Here is a 24,972-nt window from a genome sequence, read left to right on the forward strand (position 1 = left end):
ATAGCCCATTTTCTGAACGCCATAAAATGGCCAAAAAGCCTATGATTGCCACAATTCGTATACCCTCCGATTCGTCATGAAAATTCTAGTTAACTTATAACAAAAACATAAGAAAAAGAATTTTGAAAATTTTAGCCAATTTTTGAGAATTTTAAAAGGGGTTACATCATTAAAATGTTCGAAAATTGGCAAAAAATTTCATTTCTTATCTTTTTAAATTTGGTATGCAGATTTATTTCCCTCATCAAAGCTATCACAGGACAGCTTTCCGATTTGAAATTAATGCATTTTTGGCTTAGTTATGGAATTTTTAAACTTTGATTGGTATAAAAAATAATATAAAAACAAACGTAAATATCTATAAAAAAGTGCAAATTTGCCCGTTTTCCGAAGACCATAAAATGGGCAAAAAGCCTATGATTGCCACAATTCGTATACCCTCCGATTCGTCATGAAAATTCTAGTTAGCAAATAACAGAAAGTTGAGAAATCAAACTTTGATTTGTATGAAAAATAATATAGAACAACAAACGTAAATATCTATGCAAAAATGCAAATTTCTCCATTTTCTGAACGCCATAAAATGGTCAAAAAGCCTATGATTGCCAAAAATCGTATACTTTCCGATTCGCCATTAAAAATTCTAGTTAACTAATAACAAAAACATAAGAAAAAGAATTTTGAAAATTTTAGCCAATTTTTGAGAATTTTAAAAGGGGTTACATCATTAAAATGTTCGAAAATTGGCCAAAAATTTCATTTTTTATCTTTTTAAATTTGGTATGCAGATTTATTTCCCTCATCAAAGCTATCACAGGACAGCTTTCCGATTTGAAATTAATGCATTTTTGGCTTAGTTATGGAATTTTTAAACTTTGATTGGTATAAAAAATAATATAAAAACAAACGTAAATATCTATAAAAAAGTGCAAATTTGCCCGTTTTCCGAAAACCATAAAATGGGCAAAAAGCGTATGATTGCCACAATTCGTATACCCTCCGATTCGTCATTAAGATTCTAGTTAGCTAATAACAGAAAGTTGAGAAATAAAACTTTGATTTGTATGAAAAATAATATAGAACAACAAACGTAAATATCTATGGAAAAATGCAAATTAGCCCATTTTCTGAACGCCATAAAATGGCCAAAAAGCCTATGATTGCCAAAAATCGTATACTTTTCGATTCGCCATGAAAATCCTAGTTAACTTATAACAAAAACATAAGAAAAGGAATTTTGAAAATTTTAGCCAATTTTTGAGAATTTTAGTTATGGAATTTTAATAATATAATTTTAATAATAATTTTAAAAATAATATAAACACAAACGTAAATATCTATGAAAAAGTGCAAATTTGCCCGATTTCCGAAAGTATATTACATATATAAAACATTATTTCAGATTTTCTTGAACTCGATGCCTCTCCATCTCAATAGCGGAATACTTTTATTTGAAAACAATCTTCAGTTGAATAACAGAAATAATTTCACATAAATTTAGTCAAACTAAAAATAAATCTCTTTATTCTAGGCAGTCTTTTCTGGTTATTTTTTTAAAAACAAGCTTAGATCCCCAGAAATGGGTTCTTCATTATAATTGAAGTAATCTCCGAAGTTCGTCCACGTAAAGTTCCAGAATCTTGGATCAGCTCGGGGATCCCCAGGCTTATTCGAAGGAGGCACCACAGTGGAGTTAAAGCGATCCAATTCGGCCATCAGATCACTGAGGACTTTGGGGTATCTGTAACCAAAAGTTATTTACTTATTACCAAAAACCCTAGAGCTAATCAACGTACTGTTCCGCCAGGTTAAATTGCTCGCAGGGATCGTCCCGTATGTGGAACAAACAGGGAGCTGAGAATGCGGTGGCCTTGCAGCTGCTTCCTTGGGAGGATTGACCCTGGCAAGTCACGGTGGCCGCTTCTCGTAGCCTCTGCTGATCGGCTTGACTTGGTAGCATCTTCAGGGCCACTAAAGCCTTGCCTGCTGGGCTTTTGGGCACCAGGTGCCAGTCGTAGGCATGAGGACTCCGTTCGCCAGACGGTCCATACCATCCATCCCATCCGCCTTTGTAATTGGTTCCCTTGACCACTTTCCAGTCGCCCACGGTCACAGCAGCACTGCCCCAGATGTCGTCTATGTTGTGGAGCACAGTTCGACGCGGAGATGCCTCATCATGGGTTAGTGCCTGCCAAATGCTTTGGCCATCTAGTTCCTGGCTAAGATTGGCCAGAGCGGAAGGCCCACCAGCTGCCTCCAGAAGCGTGGGCAGCCAGTCGGTGATGTGCATCGTCTGATCGGCGACTCGTTCGCGCTTCTTGAGGAGGGGCGACCAAATCAGACCAGCTGCACGGACTCCTCCCTCCCAGAGGGTGTTCTTTACACCCTTCAGTGGATAATTGGAGGCGAAGTTCAGGTTGAAGCCTTGGGCAGGACCTCCGTTGTCCGAGGAGAAAATAATGATGGAGTTTTCCAGCATATTTGACTTGCGTAACTGATCCACAATCAAACCCACAGATTCGTCCATTTTCGACACCATAGCTAAGGATCAAGAATAGGAATCAGGAAGAAGGATCTCATTTGGAAACTAGAAACCTTACCTGCGTATTTCCGGCGTTTATAGTGCGGAATATGACCCATCTTCATGACATCGTCATCAGGAACTGGTAACGGATTGTAGGGATTACTCGAATGGCAGGCGGCATGGGCCACGTACAGAAATAGAGGTCCTTCGGTCGCATTGTGGCTGGCAATCACTTTGACCGACTGTTCGGTTATCACGTCCGTAGTGTACTTTCCATGCAAATCGAAGGCCACATCCACTCCATTCCGCATGTCCAGGCCCCAGAGGTTGTGCTCGAAAGCCGTGTGATCGTTGTAGTCGTGGTGGCCTGACCAGAAGCCCACATGGCTGCGGAAACCCCTGTAAAGGGGTGTGTACTCCAGTTTCCAGTGTCCCAGATGCCATTTGCCGGCTATATGAGAGGCGTACCTGTTGGGGATTTGAGTAGTACTTTAAATACAGGAAAGAGATTCTATCAACCCACCCTAGATCATTCAAATACTGCGGCAGTATCTTCTCCTTTAGAGGTAACCCTCGCGGTTCAGCGGCATAGAGTACCGTGTGTTGCATTCCTTAAAAGGGAAGAGACTTCATCAGGAGATCATAAGGCAGGAAACCTTACTCACCAGTGTGTATGGGATATTTCCCCGTCATCAAAGCCGATCTCGAGGGCGTGCAAATGGGATTCACATAGTATCGATTCAGAATAATACCCGAGTAGGCCAGGGCATCAATGTTGGGTGTGGGAATCTGCGCCGAGCCATGGAAACCCACATCGTTAAAGCCCTAGAAGAGAATATAACCTTACATAAATTCAGGACATTCAGAAGATTTTTATAATGAACAAGACTTACCAGATCATCGGCCAAAATAAATATAATGTTGGGCTTTGTGGCAGCTGTCATTCGCGCAACCTCCTCACCATTAACTATATTGGTGAGAATTAAAAACAAAAAACCCGAGAGCAGCATTCTTCTCCAGTGAACACTAAAAGATCGAGTGATATTTTCTGCCATTAAAAACAATTTGTTAACTAATTGATGCAGTGCAGAGACGAGACGAACTCAATTGATTGATCATCTCTACCTTATGGGGGCGAGGTTTGGCATTGATCGTTGTCACTGCAAATGAAACTGAATCAGCAATTGCAATTGACCTCAATTCGAATGGGCTTGCAGTACTGAAGTAGTAGCATCTGAATCTGGCACTTGGCTAGAATGGGGTTCTATGTCTGTTTAAGGTGACATTTCATGAACACTGGGATTCCCTCAGGAATTTGCGTCAAATAATGTTTCAAGTGACATTTACTAATTAGCATGTAAATTGCGTTTGTCGCTGTTCGTACCGTTAATGGGTCGACTCACATAGTAATCGGAACGCTCAAATTAAAAAACCAAATTAGATTTGGTTGAATATTTAAAGTCGAGTCGCACAGCTAATGCCCTACATCAATAAAGTTAGGATTTCAATTAAAAAGATTAAATTATAAATAGATAACAGCTTATCGAAGTAAATACTATTGTCAGGTTTAATTAAAAGTAATTTGTAATATTTTAAGAACCATTCAAGCTCTCAAACTGTTTTGTAAATCCAGATTTATACTTTTTTTAGTTTCTAGCAAATGTTTTGTAATATTTTCAACATCATCCCAGAAATCTCACACTTTTTGTGTGATTAACATCATTCTTTTGTTGTTCCAACAACGAACCTTTTGTTTGTTTTTTGGGGTCACTCACCTCTTGTGTGGGTTTTGCAAAAGAATTCTATTTATGCAAAATCACTCATAAGCAAATAATGATGAATGAAGTTCCTGCCCTTACCGCTTGAACTTTCCTTTTGTTTATTTTACTCAATTAGAGGGCTAAACAATCCGATCAACAGCAGACAAATGTAAACAAAATTTAAAAATTAAAAACTTGATTTCTTGTCACGCGCGGTAAGTGTCTCTAATTGTATTTCGCAAATTTATTGTTATTTTAATTAAAACTCAGAGGCGCTATATTTTTAGGAATGATTTATGTTTGCTTGCTGATAATATTTAGGGAATTTTGTTTACTCCACCACCGACGCGTCGACCGTGCCAAGCGAGACTGAGAAAATTCCCAAACAACTGCCAGAGCCGCCGAGCCGCAGACCTTAACAGTGAAAGCCACGAGCGCTGCTAAATAAACAGCGTACGAGAGCTGAAAAGGTAGAGAGACAGAGAAGACTTACCTGCAGTTGCATAAAGAGCTAAAACTTTCCACCACTCTTGCTTTCGTTGACCCCTTGACCCAACAAAAGTGCAGCAAATCGTACAATAATTATTATTATTTAAAGTAAACTTCGTACTCAGCTGGCTCACAGGAAGGAAACTCTGGGGAATAACATTCTAGGATACAACAAACTACGAATTGATAAACAGAAGCGTCCTTTAAAAGGCCACCGACACGCCTGTCAAGCCCGCGGCAATACACTTTTAATGCTTAGCTTATAGTTATATTCTAAAAGTACGAATTTGGGAAATAAATATAAGCTAGACAGGCAATAATTTCTAATAGAAAGCAACCAAATCACCCAATGCTTTATGTTCTCAACAGTGCCTCCAGGCAATCGGAGGGCTCTTAGAGTATTTCTAGATCCACGTGACGTATTTCCGGGAATTGGGTCTAGGCAGAAAAATAATTGTAATCAGAGAAAATCAATGGATTGTCTAGAATAACTCACCCGCAGATTCATTTCAATACGATCAATTTCACCTCCCATCAGGTCCACAATGTTTTCGCCATGGTCAAGCAAAAAGGTCTCCAGATCCTCCACCTTTTGGAAACCCCGAACCGTCTGCGAGACAGAAAAGAAAACCGGTTAAAGGCAGGCCCTCAGAAATGGGTCACAACGCACCGTCAGCAGCTTAGCCAGATCCTGTTTGTCCAGATACGAACGCGTCAGCTCCCGACCGTCAAAGTCGAGCTCAGCCTGTGGGAATACACTTTAGTCTGAAAAAGCCAGCGAAAATCTCAGGTCTCACCTTGTAGCGGACTCGAGCGTTGCCAATATCGATACCCTTGACATCGTAAATCGCTCTGATCATCACATCCGCCTCTAAAGCGGAGTTGATCTTCTCCAGGCGCTCAGAAGCAATGGAGATGCCCACCAGGGCATTAGCATTCGTGTAAATAATAAAGGAGGCTACAGCACCCAGAAGAGCGCCAATAACAAGCGATCCGGCGGCATCAAAGAGGGGAGATCCCGTATAGCTGCTCAATCCCATACAAGCACCGGCGACAATGACACCAGCAACAGCGGCGGCGTCTTCACAGAGCACCACATTCACGCAGGGATCCTTGCCAGAAATTACTGTGTGGTAACCAAATCAATAATCAAACTTAATTATTTGAACTAACTGCCCAAAACCTACCATAGTCCTTAAAGGTCATGTTGTTCACCTTGGCCGCCCGTTTAAGCTCATTGATGGCCACCATCAGAGTGGCACCTTCCGAAACCAACGACCCCATCAGGATGCAGTACACCCAGAAAAGATCTGTGATGGGTTCCGGGTGGAGAATGCCCTCGATTCCGTGGTAAATGGACAGACCACAGCCAACACAAAAGATGCCAACACCGGATATCAGCGAGGAAACATATCGCATGTTCATGTATCCATATGGATGATCGGTGTCCGGGCTCTGGGAAGACTTGTATATGCCAAATGCAAGAATAAGCTGATTGATCAGATCCGCCAGTGAGTGGATAACCTCAGCAAACATGCTGTGCGAACCGCTGTACAGCCATCCTCCGGCCTTGAAGAGCAAATTAGCCGCATTTCTGAAAGGAGGGCATTTCACTACAAGACTTTTTCCAAATGCTGCCGAACTTACATGGCAATGGCAGTGGCCACCACCTGACCAGACTTCTCTGACTCTTTTCTGTCATCGATCATCACTTTAGTGCGGGATCCCATCTCCCGGCGGTAGTCGCGCAACCGCCTCTTTACCGTAAACAAATCTGGAAAGGCAAGGGTTTTAACATCCACATGGGAACAATGGGTATGCACTCACTCTGCTGGTACTGCTTACGCTCCACCTCCCGCTTAAGTCGCTCCCGCAACAGATTGTCCTTGGAACCCCACACCTCCACTGCCTTGGCCTCCACATCGCGTCGCCAGTACACGGTCATGGGTGGTTCCTGCTCGTACGGCGATCTCCGCTTGATCTTGGGCAGGCTGTCAAGATCTCCGGTAGTCAGCAGAAAGTCGCTAATAGCCCGGGCAGGTGTCACAAAGTTTCTCTCCAGGGAGGAACGATAATCGAATCGTGCTCTCTTTGGCGGTAGCGCGGGTATAGGGACTGCACCTTCTAATGTTGGCATTTGAAGAGCACCAGTCGATAACTTATCGGGAGAAAGAGCTTCTGCTGGTGAAACAGGATCAGGCGCTTCGGCAGGCGCGCCAAAGACACTTGTTGGGCTTACTGCTGCGGTCGCCACCGTGGTGGAATTTGCCATCAGGTTAATGGCTGATGTGGCCAACGCAGGCTCCTTCAGCTTGGCCACTGACGGCATATCGGTTTTTTCAAACACAATCTCATTAATCTTGGAGTCCTCAATGGTGGTGCTGACGGACAGGATGCCCTTCGTTGTCTTCACTTCTAATTTTTTTTTCAGTTTTAAACCGGTTGTTGCCTCTTTTGGTTTCACTTCCACTTGATCGGCGGAGCGGGCCACCTCCACAGGTGTCTTCTTCTTTTTGGAATCGCTTCCGCCAGAGCTGCATCGGATCTGGAGGAAGACACCAGGTTGCTTCCAGGGCAGCAGTCTAAAGAGGTCTCCCTCATTCTGGCTCCTGGTATTTCGGAGACCAGAGACCACGGCGGACTGGCTGAAGGCCCGTCCAAACTGCTGGTGTCTTCGATGCAGGAGCTGCACGCCGCGCATCAGCATCCTGCTCCCAACAGCAATGCTCTTGAACATAACATGGAAATGGGGTAAAAGCTCTTCATTTACATTGTGCGCTACTTACCCGGCACTATCAGTCAGAGATTCCAATCAGTTGTTTTCTATTGTTGCTGTTTTCACTTTAGGCAAAACTTTGTCATACGGGCAACTGCAAAGGGCTTAAGACGAATTGCTGTCGAACAGGCGCTTGATTTGAAGATTCCCAGCTTCTCCTGGAGGCACACACTCCTTGGATTGGTATCAATGATCAACAAAATTGGTCGTACATGGCGAATTTGGATTTTGCATTAAATTGACTTTTTTAAACAAAATTGTGTTAAACCTAATTCTAGCGGTGTTGCCAACTTAGCTTCTTTCAGGCTAAATCTAAAATATTTACACTTCGAATTGCAAATATATGATTGTTGATCTCGCATAGTAAATCTATCAATAAATGTGTTCGTTATATTAACAATTTATTTTATAGGAAAAATATGATTAGAGCATAGAAATATTTAAGCTTTTAATATATTTCATTGTCGGTGGTTACATGCAATAGCCAGATTAGACAAGGAAATAGCTAGGTTGGGAACCCTTTTCTTGATCTGGCAGCTCTGGCTTATGGCGCAAGCTTCCTCTTGACATCTGGCATCCTCGGTTTTGGCGTAGCACTGGCGGCAACAGCTGTTTTCTGCCGGTTGTTTTATAACAATTTCCTTTAAACTTCGTTGCTTTGTTTTTCTGGTTTTTGGTAATTAAAATGTCTCTTTTAATGCAAAGAGTGGCGATATTAACCCGGCAGATAGCCCGTCCATTGGCCGCCACCCGACATTTTGCGTCGGAGGCACCTATTGGAAATGGAGATGAAGTTCTGGTGGAACGATTGGAGGGAGCTCGCAAAGGAATCTCGGTCATTGGCCTCAACAGGCCAGCAGCGAAGAATTCCTTCAGTCGGGGCATGGTAGAAACCTTCACCGAGGTTCTGGACGAGATCAAGAAGGACAACGGCTCGAGGGTCGTCGTGCTGAGAAGTCTTACACCAGGAATATTTTGTGCCGGAGCTGATTTGAAGGAGCGCAAAGGTGAGGCTTTAGTTTGAAAGGTACTAAGTTAATAATAATAACTAATCTTTTGTTAATACAAGGCATGACTCCCGAGGAGGCCACCGAATTCGTAAAGGAGCTCCGCAGCCTGCTGATCAGCATTGAACAACTGCCCATGCCCGTTATTGCCGCCCTGGACGGCGCTGCTCTGGGCGGTGGCTTGGAAATGGCTCTGGCCTGCGACATCCGGACCGCCGCTTCTAACACGAAAATGGGTCTCGTCGAGACCCGACTGGCCATCATCCCAGGCGCTGGTGGCACCCAGCGGCTACCTCGGATTCTGTCGCCCGCCCTGGCCAAGGAATTGATCTTTACAGCTCGCGTTTTCGATGGAACGGAGGCCAAGGACCTGGGTCTGGTCAACCATGTTGTACAGCAAAACGAGACAAAAGATGCGGCCTACCAGCAGGCCCTCAAGTTGGCCGAGGAGATTCTGCCCAATGGACCGGTAGGTGTTCGGATGGCTAAGTTGGCCATTGACAAGGGTATGCAGGTGGATCTGGCTACGGGCTACTCCATCGAAGAGATCTGCTACTCCCAAGTGATACCCACCAAGGACCGGCTAGAGGGACTGGCCGCCTTTGCGGAGAAGCGCAAACCCGTCTACCAGGGCGAGTAAATGGAGTGATAGGGAGAACGCTTTTAACTTTAAGCTGAAAAGTGCATTTATTATTTTATCCCCTACTCTTTGTAGAACCCAAAAAGCCCAAGGCAAGCTCTGTTCTATTGTTTTCCCGATAAATAAAGCACTCGATTGTATCGAACTGCCAAATAACTTGAATTACGCTAATTGTAGCTGAACAATTTTTTAATCGTCGCCATGACGCATCTCCATTTAGTCAGGGAAATGCTAATTACAGCCATTAAGTACCACCACCGATCGAGAAACACTCCCCATTTGCATTGCATGTACCTACTATACTAATCGGCGTACAGCATAGAACTGGAAATAGATGCAAAGCCGACCTTGATCGAACGATGCGGAAATCAGGGATTTCTTTGGAAACAGCCCGCCACCAGTTAGAAAGTTCCTATTGTCATGCGAGCTAAGTGTAAGTGGGATGACTGTGCCTTCGCTTGTCATTTGCACAGCAGGTAATTTGCATTTTTGCAAGTAAGTATGTGTATTACAGGGCGTGCTCCCCATCCACACTCCAGGTATTTTTGGGGCCCGCTCGAACAAAGGGGTTTTGTCACATCAGAAAAACCAAACCAGGCGCTAAATAAAAATCACTTTATGAAGCCGACGCCGTGGAAGATTCAACCGGTTTAATGTCAAGGAAGTTGTCTCTCCTCTGGGCGGCCACCCCCACTAGCCCAGATTTTTGATGCTTGGCGGCGGGTCTAAGTTGCGTCACCGCCAACACCTCCATTCATGCCGAGTTGGGAGCAGTAAATTAAAATGCTAAGCGGGTGTTTGACATCGGGCAAGGTCAGTGTCATTTGGCAGAAGCATTATAACCGAAACATTCGATAAACAGAGTCTAAGTCCGAATCTCAAGCGACAATCTTTAGAGCGATGCGCATGTGGCGCAGTGTGAATATTAATTAATCAATTAATTAATTGCTCGCTCAGTGCTCAATGAACCGATGTGACCCCAAAGCACACGGCGAGAAGGCAGAACCGGAAACCAATTTGCGGAAGCAAATCAATTATTTATTGTTTTGACTCGTTATTATTAACGCTTCTCGATCAGCAGGCCTTTTAAGTTTCCATCAGCAGAGTGTTGGCCAGTAATACGGGCAAATGTTGTATCCCCCCATATGACATGCATTATAATGAGACTGCGGCTGACTGACTGACTGGGAAGAGTCACTGCCAGAGAAGAGGCCTTTATGTGTCTCTTTATGGGACGGGGGATTTTTTGTATTAACTTTTTCCAGGTATTCGAGGCGCCGCTTGAAACTCAATTAGGTGGATGAGAGGGATTCTCAAGGTTAGGCAATGTACGAATTTACAATCGGAACTTTCCTCTGGACGGGAAAGACCCCCAAAAGCACACGATAATATCTAGAGCACTTAAGAGCCACCCATCCAGATGGCTTTCACAATCGATAATTCTTTAGTTAAGGCGCTGGTATAACTTTATCAGGCTCAACAGCACAGATTGTCAATACGGACGGCAGCAGTAAACACGGCATAGTAGATATTTTCCAAATTCTATGATAGATAAGGAATCACTGTGTCAATATTGCAGCGGCTATAGACTGAGCTCTTGACCCGCTTGAAAGGGTGTCTTTCTGCCCTATTACCAGACAGAAGAAACCTCTGGTTTATCAGTCTTAGCCCAAGGCTGGCTCCACATGGCGTATACGCAATGTGTGTGTGCATTGTCTTGCGTCAATAGGAGGAGAACCTTGTTAAACAGAAGAGGAACATTACTTGTGTGCGTACAGCATGTTCTTCATGTACTTGGCAATTAAAGATACTCAATCCAATCAACTGCCGCAATATTATTGTTATCCCAGAACCCACCTACTTGTTGTACGAACTGATATTACGCCACACACTGCTGCTGCTGCTGGAGTCCCTTAAATTACAAACGCATTTAATGGCCCCATAAATCAATGACAAACTCAACTCGGCGGATTGAACTCGACTAATCTGAAATGCACATCACGTGGAAAAGTGCATTTCATTTACAGCAATTGCCGTGCTGCTAAAAATTTTCCACTGCCCCACTGACTAACCACCAACTATGACTATGTACGACCAGCGTCTAGCCGAGCTCTAAGGCAAACACAAAAACCGAACTAACATTTCATATTTTATGGTTAGACAACAAAAACCAGCCAACAGGCCAGCAACAACAAAGAGCTGGCTCGAAACAAGTCAATCACTAGAGAGGCCCCAAGTGATCTGCCTCTAAAAGAGAAGCCCCCAAGGCAGCACTTAGTAATTGTCGCAAAGGGGGCGGTGGGAAGTCCAAGGAGGGGTCCGAGCGTCGCGCGAATTCTCGAGCTGCAAATGCTCCAGCTCCAGTTTGCTCCAGTTTCGGTATCTGTAGATATTGCAGTTACACGGTTAGAAAATTTGATTGTTTAACGAGATGTTCGTGTTTTAAATAGTAATTTCCTTTAATTATATACTATCTTAATATTTGGTTTCACTATCCAATTATAATGTCTTAAAGAAAATTATGGGATCATTTTAAAGAGTTTGAATACTAAGGGTATGATAATTTTAGTCAGAATCTAGTTCCTTTTCTTCTTAAAAGTGTAAACCATACATAAATTTAACAACTATTTTTCTTTGAACTGTTTTAATGTTTTAATACAAAGAATATTAACTTATTAATCCTAATTTAAATTATTAAAGCAGACTTTGCAAAATCAACTTAAGATTAAGCCTCATCTCAATGAAATCAAAAATGTTTACCGTGCAAAATGGCAACATCTGCGAACTGTAATAGATGATTGACGGTTGATTGATAGCCATGAATAGTACCATTATTGGTGACATGGTGCCTGTGTGCAGCATACAGGGTGTGGTGTGAATTTCACTTGATAATGCACTTCAAGTTGAGGAAGAGTGATAAGAGCCCCTAAAAGTATACCAAGGGCTAACTAAATAAGGAATTTTCTCCCCATGAAATGTAATTAGGTAAAGATATAGTATTTAATAAGACTTTACAAGGTGGTAACATCATTTCCCAGCTATAAGATAATAGAATTCCCTATCAGCACAGCACCCGGGCACCCGGTTATCCTCATCCTTCTCCCACTCCCGTGCCCACACTGCGTATGAGTAATGAGACGAAGGCAGACTTGTCTGGCCGCCGAATGCCCAAAGCTGAGTGTGATCTGTAGAAAGCACCTACTACCGATGGCATCTATATGTTTATGTTCACCTGGCCAACGAGAGAGGGAGCGAGAGAGAGAGAGAGGCCGACTTCGCCCCACCTGCGTCACGGTAACGTTTATTGTCCATTGCGCTAATTGCCCGAACCGACTTCGTCTCCGAGTCCCGCCTCCAGGTTCGGAGCGGGGAGTGCGAATACATTATATCTGTGTGCATGGCCGGGTTTATAGCCGCTCCGGCGACGCCGTCGCAGCAACAAATTCAAGCACAAACATTGGCTTAATATCAGTCACTAAGCGATCGTCCGGCAGTTAACAACAAATCGCCAGCGGCGACACAACCGAATTAACAAACCCTTAAAGCCGCGCGCGCGAAAATCCAAAAATCCTTGCAACATCGCAACGTCACTATATCGCAGGTGTGAACTAATTAATATATTAAATAAATAATCAAACAGAAAATGGCCAAAGAGGCTTAAATAGTGTTCAAAGCGTATTTGTCTCCACTGATTGCTTCTGCAAATTCTGGCCTTTATAATCGCCCCATCGAGCATATCGCTGGACCATTAACGCGTTTGTGTGAAAAATCAGTCAATGTCGAGGACAAGCGATTGCGACTAAATTAAATCAAGCAATTACTATAATTTCTCTATAATTTCCACATACACATCAATTCGGTCAAAAGGTAATTATTGAGACCTGAGCAATTATTTGTTTGTTTATACTGCTCTTTTTATGTTTTGTGTTTATCATTTGCCTATTTTATAAGTTCCCTAATTATTTATAATTAATTCCCGCACATCAAGTGAGTTATCAGGCAATTATCAGATGCATGTGACACTCTGAAAATTAGCCCAAGTATTTCATTTCATTTTTTTAATAAAAAATAAGCCTTATCAGCTGGGAAATCTTCGGAACCCCGTCTCCAATTAGCCAGTCATCATCCGCGGAAGAAGCAGCAGCAACAGATTGGGGAAGAAATCATTGCTCCCACAATTTTGTTGCCACGATAAGCCCCGAATAGGATGCCATAAAAGATTATTGACTCAGTTTTATCTTGACAGCTCCCTTGCGGTCGCTTAACAACTACAACTTTCAGGTGCAATAAACCTGGCGTTTAGTTCACATTCTCGAAGAATAAAATGAATGCCCCGCCTGTTGTCGGCTGTCATTCAAAGTTGGCAAGGTAGGGGGCATTATCACATCATTGCTGATATGGTTATTACCCGAAAATAAATGAGATAACTGCAAGCTCAATACTTCGACTTTGAAGCTGTCAAGCTGTCTGATCAATTATGCCGCACGGCAGGCTCATCCGTTTTGCATATCGAAAGTGTGTGTGTCCGCCGATAAGGTCGCGAAAAGCGAAAAGGCTGACTCTCGCACCGATCGCCTGACACTAAACGAGCTCCCTTCCCAACCCACAGTTCCCCCATGCACGGAGGAAAAATGTATCGATTTCTTGTCAATTTTTATAAACTAATTTCATGTGTGAACTATTAAATTAAAGTTAATATTAAGATACAAAGTAAGAAGAGCTTGTTTAAGCTGAAACTCCAATGACTTACACCATTCTGAAAGAGCATACCTTGGGTCATTTTAGCAAATCTTCACGAATATCCTTCCTTGTGATTACTAGAAGAATTGGTTTCTTAATTATTGTAGCTTTTGAATGCTAAAGATATATATTTGTGTACCACATCCCATTAGACTAAAATTATAATAAAACAAGAAATAAATCAACCTTTTAAATAATTTTTTGGGTAAATCAAAGAATTTTCAAATAACATAAATAAGCCAAAAATTCATTCAATTCAATTCGGATAACATTAAAATAACCTATATATCTTGAAAGTAACATAGTTATTTTTCCCATGAATTCTATAACCAAATAATGATTAATAAATAACAATGACTTAAATAACTATTTTAGGAAAATATTTATATATTTAAAGGTTCAATTATAAGATTTTCTCCATGTGGACTTTGATGGATTGCCATATTGACAAGTCGGGGCGGTCAACGGGTTTTCTTTTCGCCTCTTCTCGCGGCACGTGAAGCGAACACACAAGCAAAACAAAAGCAACACAAAATAAAACAAAGAAAGCAAAACAAAACAGAAAAACTGGTAATGACAAAAAGTCAGAGCCAAAAGCTGTTTCGGCTTTAATGGAATGCATTGACCCAAAAGAGATCCTACTCGAGATTCCATTCAAAAAAACCGCCAAGCCACCAATTAAGAGGTACTTAAGCCCCATCCAGGTGCTCGAGAATTGGCAAGGGAAGCAGCTCTCCACTTGTGCGAATTGTGGAGAAATTCCTGAAATTGCAAAAATATCAATTTCGAAAGTTTTATTTTTATGCAATAGCCGGGAAGGTCGTTGTCGGGGATCGAGGCTTTTGGAAGCAGGTCAGGGTATAAAATAAAACAGGCACTCAATATCGAAGTATATGGTTTCGATAAGACAGATAAAGATTGCACGCTGTAAAGCCATGTTATTATATGCTTCAGAATCCGCAAGGTAAATCTTTAACATATGGCAATAGCTGTCGAAAATCCTCCATTAAAAACCAGGTCAATATCTTACGCAGACACCACACCACACCCCACATCACATCCAATCGTTTGATGTTCACAATTAAGATTTTATAAAGTGGTATATAATTCGTTGGGCAAACATTCGCATTGGAATCTTTCGTATTCCGTTTCGCTCATTAGGAGAATTTCCCCCAAATCCCAAAAATCAGTTGCTGTGCCAGGCCCCGAAGGCTTAATTTATAAACTGTCAATAAGTCAATAACCGATTAGCATGATCATAAAATCTGTACCCTCTCGTGACGCACTTAACACAAACCCTAATTAAATTATAGATCAAATGGCAAAGTTAATTAATGTAATTGGCCATAAAACTAATAAGTCCCAACTTTCAGACTAATCAATGTCCAAATATGACCGTTTCCGATATGAATCAGTATCGCATGGGGCGCGTGATGTCGTATAGAACCCCCAGTAACTAGAAACCCAATTAGAAGTCGATCATAAAGACTTGGCGATTCGATTTATCGATTTGTTGAGCCCAACCTCATAAAAGGCAATCAATTTGGGTAAACACAAAATAATGTACGATCATAGGATATACTGGGAATTCAATGTCGTCCAGTTACGATTTAATGTCTTTATGTAAGACGTTAGCCAAGTGTGTGCAGGGCTGACCGCTAATCTTATCAAACTACATGATAATATTAAGAATTATAACACGCTTCAGCTCGATTACCGGTCATTATTCTTGTTATTTAGTAAATCGAATTCCCCGAATCGTAATTTTCCCTCTAACTTTAAAGTTCTCAATGAAAGTAATCACCTAATTATGATATATATTCTTATCTCATTGATGGGTACTTTTGTAGCTTCAGTTTTTCTTTGGGTTAGTAAATCATTTAAGCGAATTCTAGTCTATACGGATCGGATGGGTTCGGGTCCTCCTCGGGCTCGGTTCGATGGCGATAAGGCGGTTATCGGGGAACCATTTATAATTGATTTTAAAGGTAGCTTTGAGTATTTTATTATTATTAGCTGTGAATGTGGCGTGCTTCGTGTATTTGTTGTTTATTGATTATTGTTGCCTGTCTTGCTTTAAGTCGTTATCATTTTTGGACATTATTATTTCAATGTTTTCCGACACTTTTCGGCGCCGCTGCCCCTAAAAGCCCCAAGTGTAGGTTCTTTATTTCCTATTGATCAGTTAGTTGCTTTTGGCCAGAGGGCGCGTTCGGTCCTGATCCTTTTAGCTCGTTTAATTTTCCGTTCGTGTTAGCCTAGTTGAAGAAGTAAGTTTCCCCCTTTACGGAAATGTTCTCTAAAGTTCTTCTCTGCCGCGTTCTCTAATTAAAATAAGGAATTTCAAGTTGCTAAGCTAACAACGCATTAACCAGTTGTTTAATTATATATATTTATTATAATTAGTTCGTAAAAATTTCCGCACATCTGGTGTTACATGAATCAGTTACAGTTACACTTAAATGAGGCCGTCACTTTGGGTATTATTTTTACCATTTTATGACTGAGAAGAAAGTGCAGGAGAAAGCAAATACTTTCTGGGACAATTTCTAAAACTTTCCATTGCTATTAAGTCCTTATGATCGATCGATGTTCAGGGTGCTTTGAATGGAAAGATAAAAATGCCATTAATGGATTTTTTAATGAGAAAATCTATAGAAACATTTTGAGAAATATGTTTATACTTTTTAGGTCACTAAGAATCATTAATATGGTAAAGGTTTTAATATCCTTTTTAAAGTGATTTTAAATTTATAAAAAACCGGACATGATGAAAGATGGCTATGTATCGGAACACTTATATATTCAAACCATCACAAAAGTTTTGAGACCTTTATTGTGATATCAGAATGTTTTTCCGGTTTCTAGGAAAATAGTCCACGGATACTCGACTATATTGAGCCTGTTTCTGCAGATCCTTTCTCAGAAGACAAGTACAGGAGGTTTTTTATACAACCTGATTCACTCTTACCAAGGAGATCTGCAGTAAACTTAATCAAAAATTGATATTATTTAGCTTAATCTTTGAAATTTCCAACAGATAAATATACCATGTGACCTGCTGCTTTATGATTGTTATATAGTCAAGCTAAAGAATTCTCCCGGCCTTCGCTGCCACCATAATTAATTCATAAATGCTAATAGAACACTTGCGGCTAATAAATATAGCTTTATGGCTAGCAACTCTGATAATCTAAACCCCTATAACAAGGCTAAAGTGCAGGATTAAGTAGACGACCGATTGGTAGAAGTGAAAAAACTATACTCGAAGCCGACATCAATGAATCCACTCGATACTGGGGACTCAGGCGTGACTCCTATATGGACGCTGATTTAGGGCCCAGTTATATGGTTATAGCCAAAGGAATTACAAGCACGTTTAGGGGCCCCATAAATACCCATTTTATGAATGCAGTCCGATTGTTGTTTATGCGCAAATAAACCAAATAATCACCACCCCCTGGGTACGTTCTGGGCAGTTTCCGATAAGGATCGACCGGCCAGTCCGCGAAATCTCTAACAAGGAAGGCAGCTCCAAATACTTGAACGATTTCCAATATCGATCGATAAGATAGCGCCAACGGCTTGTGCCTAGCAACCCTCGAGCGGATTAACCCAAGCCTTAAATGGCCCAACGAAAGCGAATCTCGTGCTTCCTCCCCTGATAAAAGGCCGTTCGTGTGCGGCCGATCGATCAAATGTGTTAATGCCATCTAATACCAATCGATCCTTTTCTACTTATGCTTTTAGATGACAGATAACGCTGGTTTCAAGCCGGACGGGGACGCGGCATCCCACCCAACGGCACCGCCAACCCAGAATCCGCCCTCGTACAACAACTCGGTGGCCACACTGAATGACTTTAACTCGAAGTGAGTATATCTTAGGATTGGGATCCCGATTTTTCATTTTTTGCCAAATATTTGTCTATAATTTAAACCTGCTTTTCTTTCGCCTTGCTAGATCCAATTTGACGGAGAAGAACCAGTTCTCCCTGGGAGAGGATCCCTACAATCCCTTCGAGCACCGTGATCCCAATGGAGCCAGTTCTGGCGGCGCCTTGGCGCATTTACTCAAGAGTTCTCTGGGCACCGGAATCCTGGCCATGCCCATGGCCTTTCACAACGCCGGTTTGGTGTTCGGCATGTGCATGACGCTGATCGTAGGATTCCTCTGCACCCATTGTGTACATATTTTGGTAAGTGAAACCGGCAAAAAAAATTGATTTTAGCACCTGGTTTCGGCTGTTGACTCAAGCAATTACGACGCTTGGCCGGCAGACAGGCCAATAGACCAGTTGAGCCGCATAAGCTGCGACTGACGTAGTTTCCCCCGCGGGGCTGTTAAGTAGTTCAAGGTGCCGAAACGATGGCCGCCATTTGAAGACTTTGCCTCAAGATAAGCACTGCAACGGGCGGTTCAGTCATTGCACGCGTCTGGAAACTATAGTTAGTCGCCAGTCCTTATCGCAGGGAGATACAATACACGATTGTTAGGGGATATCACCCAGTGTTTTATGGCCTTTATTTATGATCACATATTTCCGATCCTCCAAATCCAAGCCAAGTCGTAGTTTTCGTGGAAGTTAGACGGCGCACTTGAATGTCCAGATATCTGACCAGGAACCGCGTGCCAAAATGTTTTATAAATACACTAAATATTTCTTAGAAATGGCCAACTCACCGATCTTCATCGGTCATATATAAATGCAGTCAAACACCATAAACCACTCAAATCAGCAGATTTATAACGTTATAAGATTTCGACAGTCATTTTGGACTTTTCCCGAGCGCCTACTCAAGTGCTCAGCACTCTGAAATCAATTAGATTTACCAAGGAGCGATTAAGAGAGTATCATGAAATATTGTAGCCACAAAAATACATAGTTGGGAAGCCCGTCCCAGCCCTGGCGATAAAGTGATAAACTTATAATTTATTACTCAATAGCGAAGCCTCAATTAACAACTTTGAAGGGTAATAATTAAAGGTAAAATAAATAATATTGGGGTTCCCTTTTCAATTTAGAATTTGAAGAAAGGGAATAACAACTTGAGCATTTGAAAAAAAATTCCAGGATTTTGTAAATACTACTTGAGAATTCTAAGAATTATACCAGGAAATACTACTTCATAATAAGGAGATTTCAAGGAAATTGTAAAAGCTACTTAAGAATTAGAAATAACTCACTTGAATATGGAAAATCCTATTGGAGAATTCAAAGACCTTCTAAAAAATAGATTAAACCCACAAACAAGTTGTAAAGCTTTCCTACCCCTCTTGTCCTGCAGGTGAAGACTTCCCATAACATCTGCCGGGATGCTAAGGTGACAGCACTGGGTTTCGCGGAGACGGCGGAAAAGGTCTTTGAGTACGGACCAAAGGGCATGCGACCCTACTCCAACTTTGCCAAGTGAGCACATAGAAAATTCTCAGAAGATAATAAGGATCCTAATCTTATTCTTCTACTTTCTTCAGGCAATTCGTAGACGTCGGTTTGATGGCCACGTACTATGCGGCGGCTTGTGTGTACATTGTGTTCATTGCCACATCCTTCCACGACGTGATCAACTATGATTGTGGCATCAACTGGGATGTGCGCATCTACATTGCCCTAACCGTGATTCCCTGCCTGCTGATCGGACAGCTGCGGAACCTCAAGTGGCTGGTGCCCTTCTCGATGATGGCCAACGTCTTCATCGTGGTCACCTTTGCCATTGTCCTGTACTACATGTTCGATGAAGAGCTCGTCTACTCCGATAAGCCACTGATTGCCAAGGCCGCACACATTCCGCTCTTCTTCGCCACGGTGATCTTTGCCATGGAGGGAATCGGCGTTGTTATGCCTGTGGAGAACTCAATGAAGAAACCGCAGCACTTCCTGGGATGCCCTGGTGTCCTCAATACAGCTATGATCACAGTGGTCCTGCTCTATGCCATCATCGGATTCTTCGGCTATGTGCGATTCGGTGACCAAGTAAGGGGCAGCATCACACTAAACCTGCCGGAGGGCGCCTGGCTGGGAGACACAGCCAAATTGCTGATGGCCGTAGCTATTCTATTCACCTTTGGCCTGCAGTTCTATGTGCCCAACGAGATCCTCTGGCGGAAGATTAGCCACAAGTTCAGTCCTGAGAAGCACAACATTACACAAATTCTGCTGCGCACTGGCATCATCCTCATCAGCGGCGGAGTGGCTGCAGCCATTCCCAATCTGGAACCATTCATTAGTCTGGTGGGTGCCGTGTTCTTCTCGCTGCTGGGCATCTTTGTGCCTAGCTTTGTGGAGACTGTGTACCTGTGGCCCGATCGCCTCGGCTGGTGCAAGTGGAAGCTGATCAAGAACATCTTCCTGGGTGTGTTCTCCATCCTGGCTCTGATTGCCGGCGCCGTGGCCAGCATCAATGAGATCATCGATATGTACAGCGGCGAGGATTAAGGGATCCTTTCTTGATCCGTCCTTCCAGACAGACGCGTAGTATTACTCCAGATGCAGGTAGCATTCCACGATGGAAGCGTATTAAGAGTATGAGTTTGAGAGTTCAAAAAGCAGGCAAAGCCCATATCCCCATCAGACCCAACCGACCTTCAGCCATGTTGAACATGGCCAGGCGGCTTCGGTTGCACCACATACCGGAGCCGTTGACTGCATGAACAAGATGATATTAATGTTAAGTGCCTTTGTTGTAACACAAACTAAACTGCAATTTATAGAATTTATAAATGTTATTATGTTAAGTCGCTCAGCAATTCAAAAACTATAAAGACAAACATGCGAAAAGATAATCTGATGTTTTTCCTTACTCAGAGAATACCCCGACAAGTTAGATTATAAGGACTGTGACTCAAAAGTTGGATCTTATTTATGCCCCTCTAATAGCAGGAAACAAAACTTCATTTTCTTGAGTTGCCATACATAAATATAATAGATAAGGACTTAAAAACAATAGTACAATTATTGGAATAGAATACAGCGGCACGCAATACAATTAAAACTGGTTGTATATGGTTTGTGGTTTCTTTGTGTGATGAAAGATGTGCATTTTGGGATATTTTTTAGAGGGCGCTAAAAGAAGAAATTGCTTCCGGTGTGAGTTAAAAGCTAAATACATATCTATGTCGAGTGAAATATGTTTAAGTAATCGCTTGTCTTAACTATTTAACTGCCTAATTATGAGTGGAGCCGAATCTCAAGTGCATACCCTTTTCTTATTCCCAGTGCCCCTTTACTTCTTCTTCTTCTTTGAGTTGGAACTGGTGGCCACCACCTCGCTCTTCCGCTTTTGATTGGCCTTTGGCTGCGGCGTGGGTGCTGGAGTATTGGAACCGCCACTTCCACTGCCCGCGGAAACACTACCCTTTGGCGTCTTTTTCTTTTTCTCGGCACGCTCCTTCTCCTCCAGCTCGATGTTCTCACGTTCGATGAGTGTGATCAGCGTATTGCAGCGACGTTGGAGTTCCAAAGCTGTTCGAGATTTGATGAACCAGTCGAAACGGAATTGCGGTGAAGCTCTGAAAGGAACAAGGAGAATTATTTACGTACATATATTGGTAAAACACAGGCATAACCTTACCTTATAGCTGCTCTTAGCTCCTCGTACACGTTCTCCTTATCGAAGCCCAGCTTGTGCAGCATGCAGACCAAAAAGCGATCCTCAATTTCTGTATAATTCTTACCCTTATTATTGCCATATTGCAGACGCAGCTGATGGAAAGGAGCTCGGTAACGCGACATCTATAGGTAAACGAATGGCCAGTAAGTAACGAGTAGAGGAGTAACCTTAATAATAGCTTACCTTCTGATCCAATGCCTTCTTAATGGACAAACGTCGCTGTATCTTGCCCTCTCCACGCTCAATTTGTCCCATGATTCGCTCAATATCCTGGAGCTCCGTGCAACGCTCCCAGAACACGGCATTATATTCGATAACCTCCTCCGGTGTCTTGCCCTCCACATCCTTGGCAATGTTGTCGATGTCATCGCGGCCATATTTCTCGTTGGCCTTGATAAACTGATTGAAATCGCGCTTGGTCCAGGCGGTAAAGCCGTGCGAGAGCAGGTTCTCCTTCTCCTGGATCTCCTCCTCAGTGAGCGGCTCCGCCTCATCGATCTTGCGCTGCTCCTCTCGCTGAACCTTTGTTGCCTCAGAGCCCAATTCTGTGTTCTTCGGCACCTTGTAGCCCACTGTCTTGCGGAAGTAGTAGATCTCCTGATCAAGCAGCTCGAAGAGACGTGGCGGGAAGAACTGGAAGTCCTGCACAATGGGCTGCTTGGGCGGGCGAGGAGCCTTGGGCGCCTTGGGTTCGGATACTCGCAGAGCCTCCCGGAAGTAGGCATCCACGGCATAGTTGGCTTTTCGCTCTCGCTTTGGCGGCTCAATCCAGTTACCCAAAGCATTTAGTTTCTGCTTTTCACGCCAATCCTCGCCTTCGAATTGGTAGACGGACGAAGTGCCAGCCTCACCGTTAGTGTCCATGGTGAAAGTGCGCAGCGAGCTCTCGCCAAGGCTATCCAGCTGCGCCTTCTGCTCGGCGGTCTTAGCCTCTCCGCGCTCCAAAATAACATCGATGTCCTCATCAGTGATGTCTGTTTCCTTGGAGCTAAACACTTGGTTGGCTCCAAAGCGGATGATGTTGAGCATCTCGTCCTTGTTCAGTTGATTGGAGCGGTTGTCCACCAAACGGCCGCCCTGGATGACCATCTTGTCCAGTCGTAGTTTCACCTCAGCCCTCTCAACGATCTTCTCCTCCACTGTACTCTCGGTAATCAAACGGAAGACGCGCACCTGCTTCTTCTGACCAATTCGATGAGCACGATCCATAGCCTGCAGATCCATCTGGGGATTCCAGTCCGAGTCGTAGATTATGACAACGTCGGCGGTGGCCAAGTTAATACCCAAACCACCAGCTCGAGTGGACAACATGAAGATGAACTTGGTGCTGTTGTCCATGTTGTACTCCTGGATCTGCCTGTTACGATCCTCGTGCGGCGTCTGACCATCCAGACGGCAGTAGTTGTAGTTACGCCAGTGACAGTAGTCCTCAAGAATGTCCAGCATGCGCGTCATCTGCGAGAAGATCAGCACTCGGGATCCCTGCTCCTGTAGCTTGGGCAGCAGCTTGTCCAGAATGGCCATCTTGCCGGAGTTGTACACCAAATGGGTATCCGTGGTGTAGGGTGGTCCCGGCTCGGCGCCATCAAATAGATACGGATGGTTTGTGCACTTTCGTAGCTGCATGAGGATGTTTTGCAGCCGCATCTTCTCGACTTTGCCGGCGCCATTCACAATGTCGATGTCCTTAAGCAGCACCTTGGTGTACCAGTCGCGCTGCATCTTAGACAGGCCCACGAATATCTTCATTTCCTTCTTAGGCTTAAGACGCTTCTCGACCTCCGCCTTGAGACGACGCAGAAGGAAGGGCTTCAGCACGGCATGCAAACGCGTTATCAGGGCATCGTCGCCCAAGCAAGTGTTCGTGTTGAACCACTCGTCAAAGTCCTCCGACGAGTTGAATACATCAGGCAGAAGGAAATTGAGGAGCGCCCATAGCTCGTGGAGATTGTTCTGCAGCGGAGTACCCGTGATGAGAAGTCGGTTGGCCGTCTTGAACTCGCGCAGGATCTCCGACAGCTTTGATTTCTCGTTCTTGATACGATGGGCCTCATCGATGACCAAGTACCGCCAGTTGAACTTCTTGAACACAGACTTCTCGCGAATGCACATCTCATAGGAGGTTACGCAGACATCCCACTCGCCGGGCATGAGAACGTCGCGTATAAAAGTGTTGCGAGTGTCCTGGTCACCGATCAGACAAACGGCTCTTAGGGAAGGACACCATTTCTTGAACTCATTCACCCAGTTCTGCAGCGTGGACTTGGGCACGATGACGATATGCGGGCCAGCTTGGTTTCTGCGGGAGACATATTTCACTATTTTAACTACTTTCTTTTGGAATTTTCTGTAAAACTCACTTGAAGTGCTTTAGATAACCCAGCAGGGAGATGGTCTGTAGGGTCTTTCCCAGACCCATTTCGTCGGCCAGAATTCCGTTGATGCCATTTTCGTACAGCGAAATCATCCAGTTGAGACCGCGAATCTGATAGTCACGCATTTCACCGCTCTTGATGTAGGCGGGCGAGGCATCGAAGCGGAAAAGCTCCTTAGTCGCCGCTGCGTCCTCCGCCAGCAGCTCCTCATCCTCCTCCTGCTCCGTTTTGCGGTGACGATGGCTGTGCAGAAAAAAAAAACAAATAAGTAGGAACAAGGCCATCGCAACGGATAATAACTTACTCGGCCACATCCTTATCCTTCTTCTCCTCCTTGATCTTCTTGGGCCTGCCCTTGGGCTTGGTGGGGCTCTTGGCACTGTTGGTCATGAAATGCGTGAAAATCTCCGTCTGCTTCAGTAGGAAATCGAAGCGTCGACTGCGATCCGCCTCGATTTTGTTGTCGAACTCGGCCTCTTTCTCGCCAGACGAACTGGTGGCCGCATCCGAGGTTGTCTCATTCTGCAAGCATTGCCGGAGACATATTTAGCGCACCGATTCGAAACAGTGTCTTCTTTTACTTACCGAGTTCTCCTCGGTGGCCTCCACAGCGGCGGCATCTGCTTTGGACATTTTTGCAATGCCGGCGTCTGTCTCGTCTTTCAAGTGGAACTTACTTTTTTCGTCAATTCCTCACCAGCAAAAGTCACGGGCTGCGCTCTTCCCACCGTCAATTTACGCTGAAAATCGCTCCACCAAATTGTCAGTCACGCCTCAATCAACATGAAAACGTGAAAATTGCAGCTAACAAATCCAATTTTGTTTAAACAAATAGTAAATTGCAATCGAGTTTTGTTAGTGAATGGTGGGAAAACTGCGCGTGCTATCGCATGTGCGTACGATGAATAAGCGAAGTTGGCTGCGGCACGAAAGAAACAGTGGCGGCAAAAGACTAACTATCGATGAATCGATGAAATACCGGCTGACAGCACTGGCAGTGTGACCAGGTTGCAGTGTCGGTAAAACGGCAACCGGCTCTAGATAATCGCAA

At 43.6% G+C, this 24,972-nt stretch overlaps 5 protein-coding genes and 1 long non-coding RNA gene across 11 annotated transcripts; 3 read left to right on the forward strand and 3 right to left on the reverse strand.

The window, feature by feature from the left end:
- Positions 1–1,403: 1,403 nt before the first annotated feature.
- On the reverse strand, positions 1,404–4,655 carry LOC110177984 (arylsulfatase B). Of its 5 annotated transcripts, XM_086828568.1 has the most exons (8): positions 4,384–4,398; positions 4,300–4,326; positions 3,418–3,550; positions 3,190–3,349; positions 3,048–3,135; positions 2,601–2,992; positions 1,797–2,541; positions 1,404–1,741 (listed from the first exon to the last, which is right to left on the reverse strand). In XM_086828568.1, the coding sequence occupies exons 3-8, from the start codon at positions 3,532–3,534 to the stop codon at positions 1,546–1,548; spliced, it is 1,698 nt and encodes a 565-aa protein (XP_086684694.1). In that variant the 5' UTR covers positions 3,535–3,550; positions 4,300–4,326; positions 4,384–4,398; the 3' UTR covers positions 1,404–1,545. The 5 variants fall into 5 exon arrangements, with proteins under 5 accessions (XP_086684694.1, XP_020800640.2, XP_086684692.1 ...); XM_020944981.2 differs by lacking the exon at positions 4,300–4,326 and having other exon boundaries at positions 4,384–4,655; XM_086828566.1 differs by lacking the exons at positions 4,300–4,326; positions 4,384–4,398 and adding an exon at positions 3,650–3,802.
- LOC147644394 (uncharacterized) lies at positions 3,791–5,193 on the forward strand. The gene is made up of 2 exons (XR_015270681.1): positions 3,791–4,499; positions 4,555–5,193. It is a non-coding gene; the product is annotated as an uncharacterized LOC147644394 (long non-coding RNA).
- On the reverse strand, positions 4,856–7,926 carry ZnT49B (solute carrier family 30 member 9). Its single transcript, XM_020942104.2, has 8 exons — positions 7,560–7,926; positions 6,601–7,501; positions 6,421–6,547; positions 5,961–6,367; positions 5,571–5,899; positions 5,444–5,518; positions 5,270–5,383; positions 4,856–5,211 (listed from the first exon to the last, which is right to left on the reverse strand). The coding sequence occupies exons 2-8, from the start codon at positions 7,478–7,480 to the stop codon at positions 5,167–5,169; spliced, it is 1,977 nt and encodes a 658-aa protein (XP_020797763.2). The 5' UTR covers positions 7,481–7,501; positions 7,560–7,926; the 3' UTR covers positions 4,856–5,166.
- A 13-nt stretch (positions 7,927–7,939) lies between these two features.
- Positions 7,940–9,349, forward strand: LOC110177591 (methylglutaconyl-CoA hydratase, mitochondrial). The gene is made up of 2 exons (XM_020944378.2): positions 7,940–8,556; positions 8,619–9,349. Exons 1-2 carry the CDS (start codon positions 8,235–8,237, stop codon positions 9,194–9,196), a joined length of 900 nt encoding a protein of 299 aa, XP_020800037.2. The 5' UTR covers positions 7,940–8,234; the 3' UTR covers positions 9,197–9,349.
- Positions 9,350–12,348: 2,999 nt separating this feature from the next.
- Positions 12,349–20,719, forward strand: LOC110182476 (proton-coupled amino acid transporter-like protein acs). 2 transcript variants are annotated; one of them, XM_020950531.2, is made up of 5 exons: positions 12,349–13,063; positions 17,687–17,808; positions 17,900–18,134; positions 19,225–19,346; positions 19,412–20,719. In XM_020950531.2, the coding sequence occupies exons 2-5, from the start codon at positions 17,687–17,689 to the stop codon at positions 20,370–20,372; spliced, it is 1,440 nt and encodes a 479-aa protein (XP_020806190.1). In that variant the 5' UTR covers positions 12,349–13,063; the 3' UTR covers positions 20,373–20,719. The 2 variants fall into 2 exon arrangements, with proteins under 2 accessions (XP_020806190.1, XP_020806184.1); XM_020950525.2 differs by lacking the exon at positions 12,349–13,063 and adding an exon at positions 16,104–16,206.
- A 111-nt stretch (positions 20,720–20,830) lies between these two features.
- Iswi (nucleosome-remodeling ATPase imitation SWI) lies at positions 20,831–24,922 on the reverse strand. The gene is made up of 6 exons (XM_020950511.2): positions 24,507–24,922; positions 24,226–24,443; positions 23,907–24,164; positions 21,730–23,845; positions 21,508–21,668; positions 20,831–21,445 (listed from the first exon to the last, which is right to left on the reverse strand). Exons 1-6 carry the CDS (start codon positions 24,552–24,554, stop codon positions 21,160–21,162), a joined length of 3,087 nt encoding a protein of 1,028 aa, XP_020806170.1. The 5' UTR covers positions 24,555–24,922; the 3' UTR covers positions 20,831–21,159.
- Between the last annotated feature and the right edge of the window lie 50 nt (positions 24,923–24,972).

This window comes from Drosophila serrata, unplaced genomic scaffold (genome assembly GCF_035046125.1).
Source record: "Drosophila serrata isolate PLE 108 unplaced genomic scaffold, ASM3504612v1 contig_184, whole genome shotgun sequence".
Classification (NCBI taxonomy): Eukaryota; Metazoa; Arthropoda; class Insecta; order Diptera; family Drosophilidae; genus Drosophila; species Drosophila serrata.

Coding starts and splice junctions, on each gene's coding strand:
- ZnT49B (XM_020942104.2), bottom strand. CDS start 7,480: ATGCTGATGCGCGGCGTGCAGCTCCTGCATCGAAGACACCAGCAGTTT. Junction 5,519..5,570: donor ACGCTCGAGTCCGCTACAAG/GTGAGACCTGAG, acceptor GTATTCCCACAG/GCTGAGCTCGACTTTGACGG. Junction 5,212..5,269: donor GTATTGAAATGAATCTGCGG/GTGAGTTATTCT, acceptor TTTTCTGCCTAG/ACCCAATTCCCGGAAATACG.
- LOC110182476 (XM_020950531.2), top strand. CDS start 17,687: ATGACAGATAACGCTGGTTTCAAGCCGGACGGGGACGCGGCATCCCAC. Junction 18,135..19,224: donor CCCATTGTGTACATATTTTG/GTAAGTGAAACC, acceptor CTTGTCCTGCAG/GTGAAGACTTCCCATAACAT. Junction 19,347..19,411: donor CCCTACTCCAACTTTGCCAA/GTGAGCACATAG, acceptor TACTTTCTTCAG/GCAATTCGTAGACGTCGGTT.
- LOC110177984 (XM_086828565.1), bottom strand. CDS start 3,579: ATGGCAGAAAATATCACTCGATCTTTTAGTGTTCACTGGAGAAGAATG. Junction 3,136..3,189: donor GAAATATCCCATACACACTG/GTGAGTAAGGTT, acceptor TTCCCTTTTAAG/GAATGCAACACACGGTACTC. Junction 2,542..2,600: donor TAAACGCCGGAAATACGCAG/GTAAGGTTTCTA, acceptor CTTGATCCTTAG/CTATGGTGTCGAAAATGGAC.
- Iswi (XM_020950511.2), bottom strand. CDS start 24,554: ATGTCCAAAGCAGATGCCGCCGCTGTGGAGGCCACCGAGGAGAACTCG. Junction 24,165..24,225: donor AAGGATAAGGATGTGGCCGA/GTAAGTTATTAT, acceptor TTTTCTGCACAG/CCATCGTCACCGCAAAACGG. Junction 21,446..21,507: donor GAGCTAAGAGCAGCTATAAG/GTAAGGTTATGC, acceptor TGTTCCTTTCAG/AGCTTCACCGCAATTCCGTT.
- LOC110177591 (XM_020944378.2), top strand. CDS start 8,235: ATGTCTCTTTTAATGCAAAGAGTGGCGATATTAACCCGGCAGATAGCC. Junction 8,557..8,618: donor TGATTTGAAGGAGCGCAAAG/GTGAGGCTTTAG, acceptor TGTTAATACAAG/GCATGACTCCCGAGGAGGCC.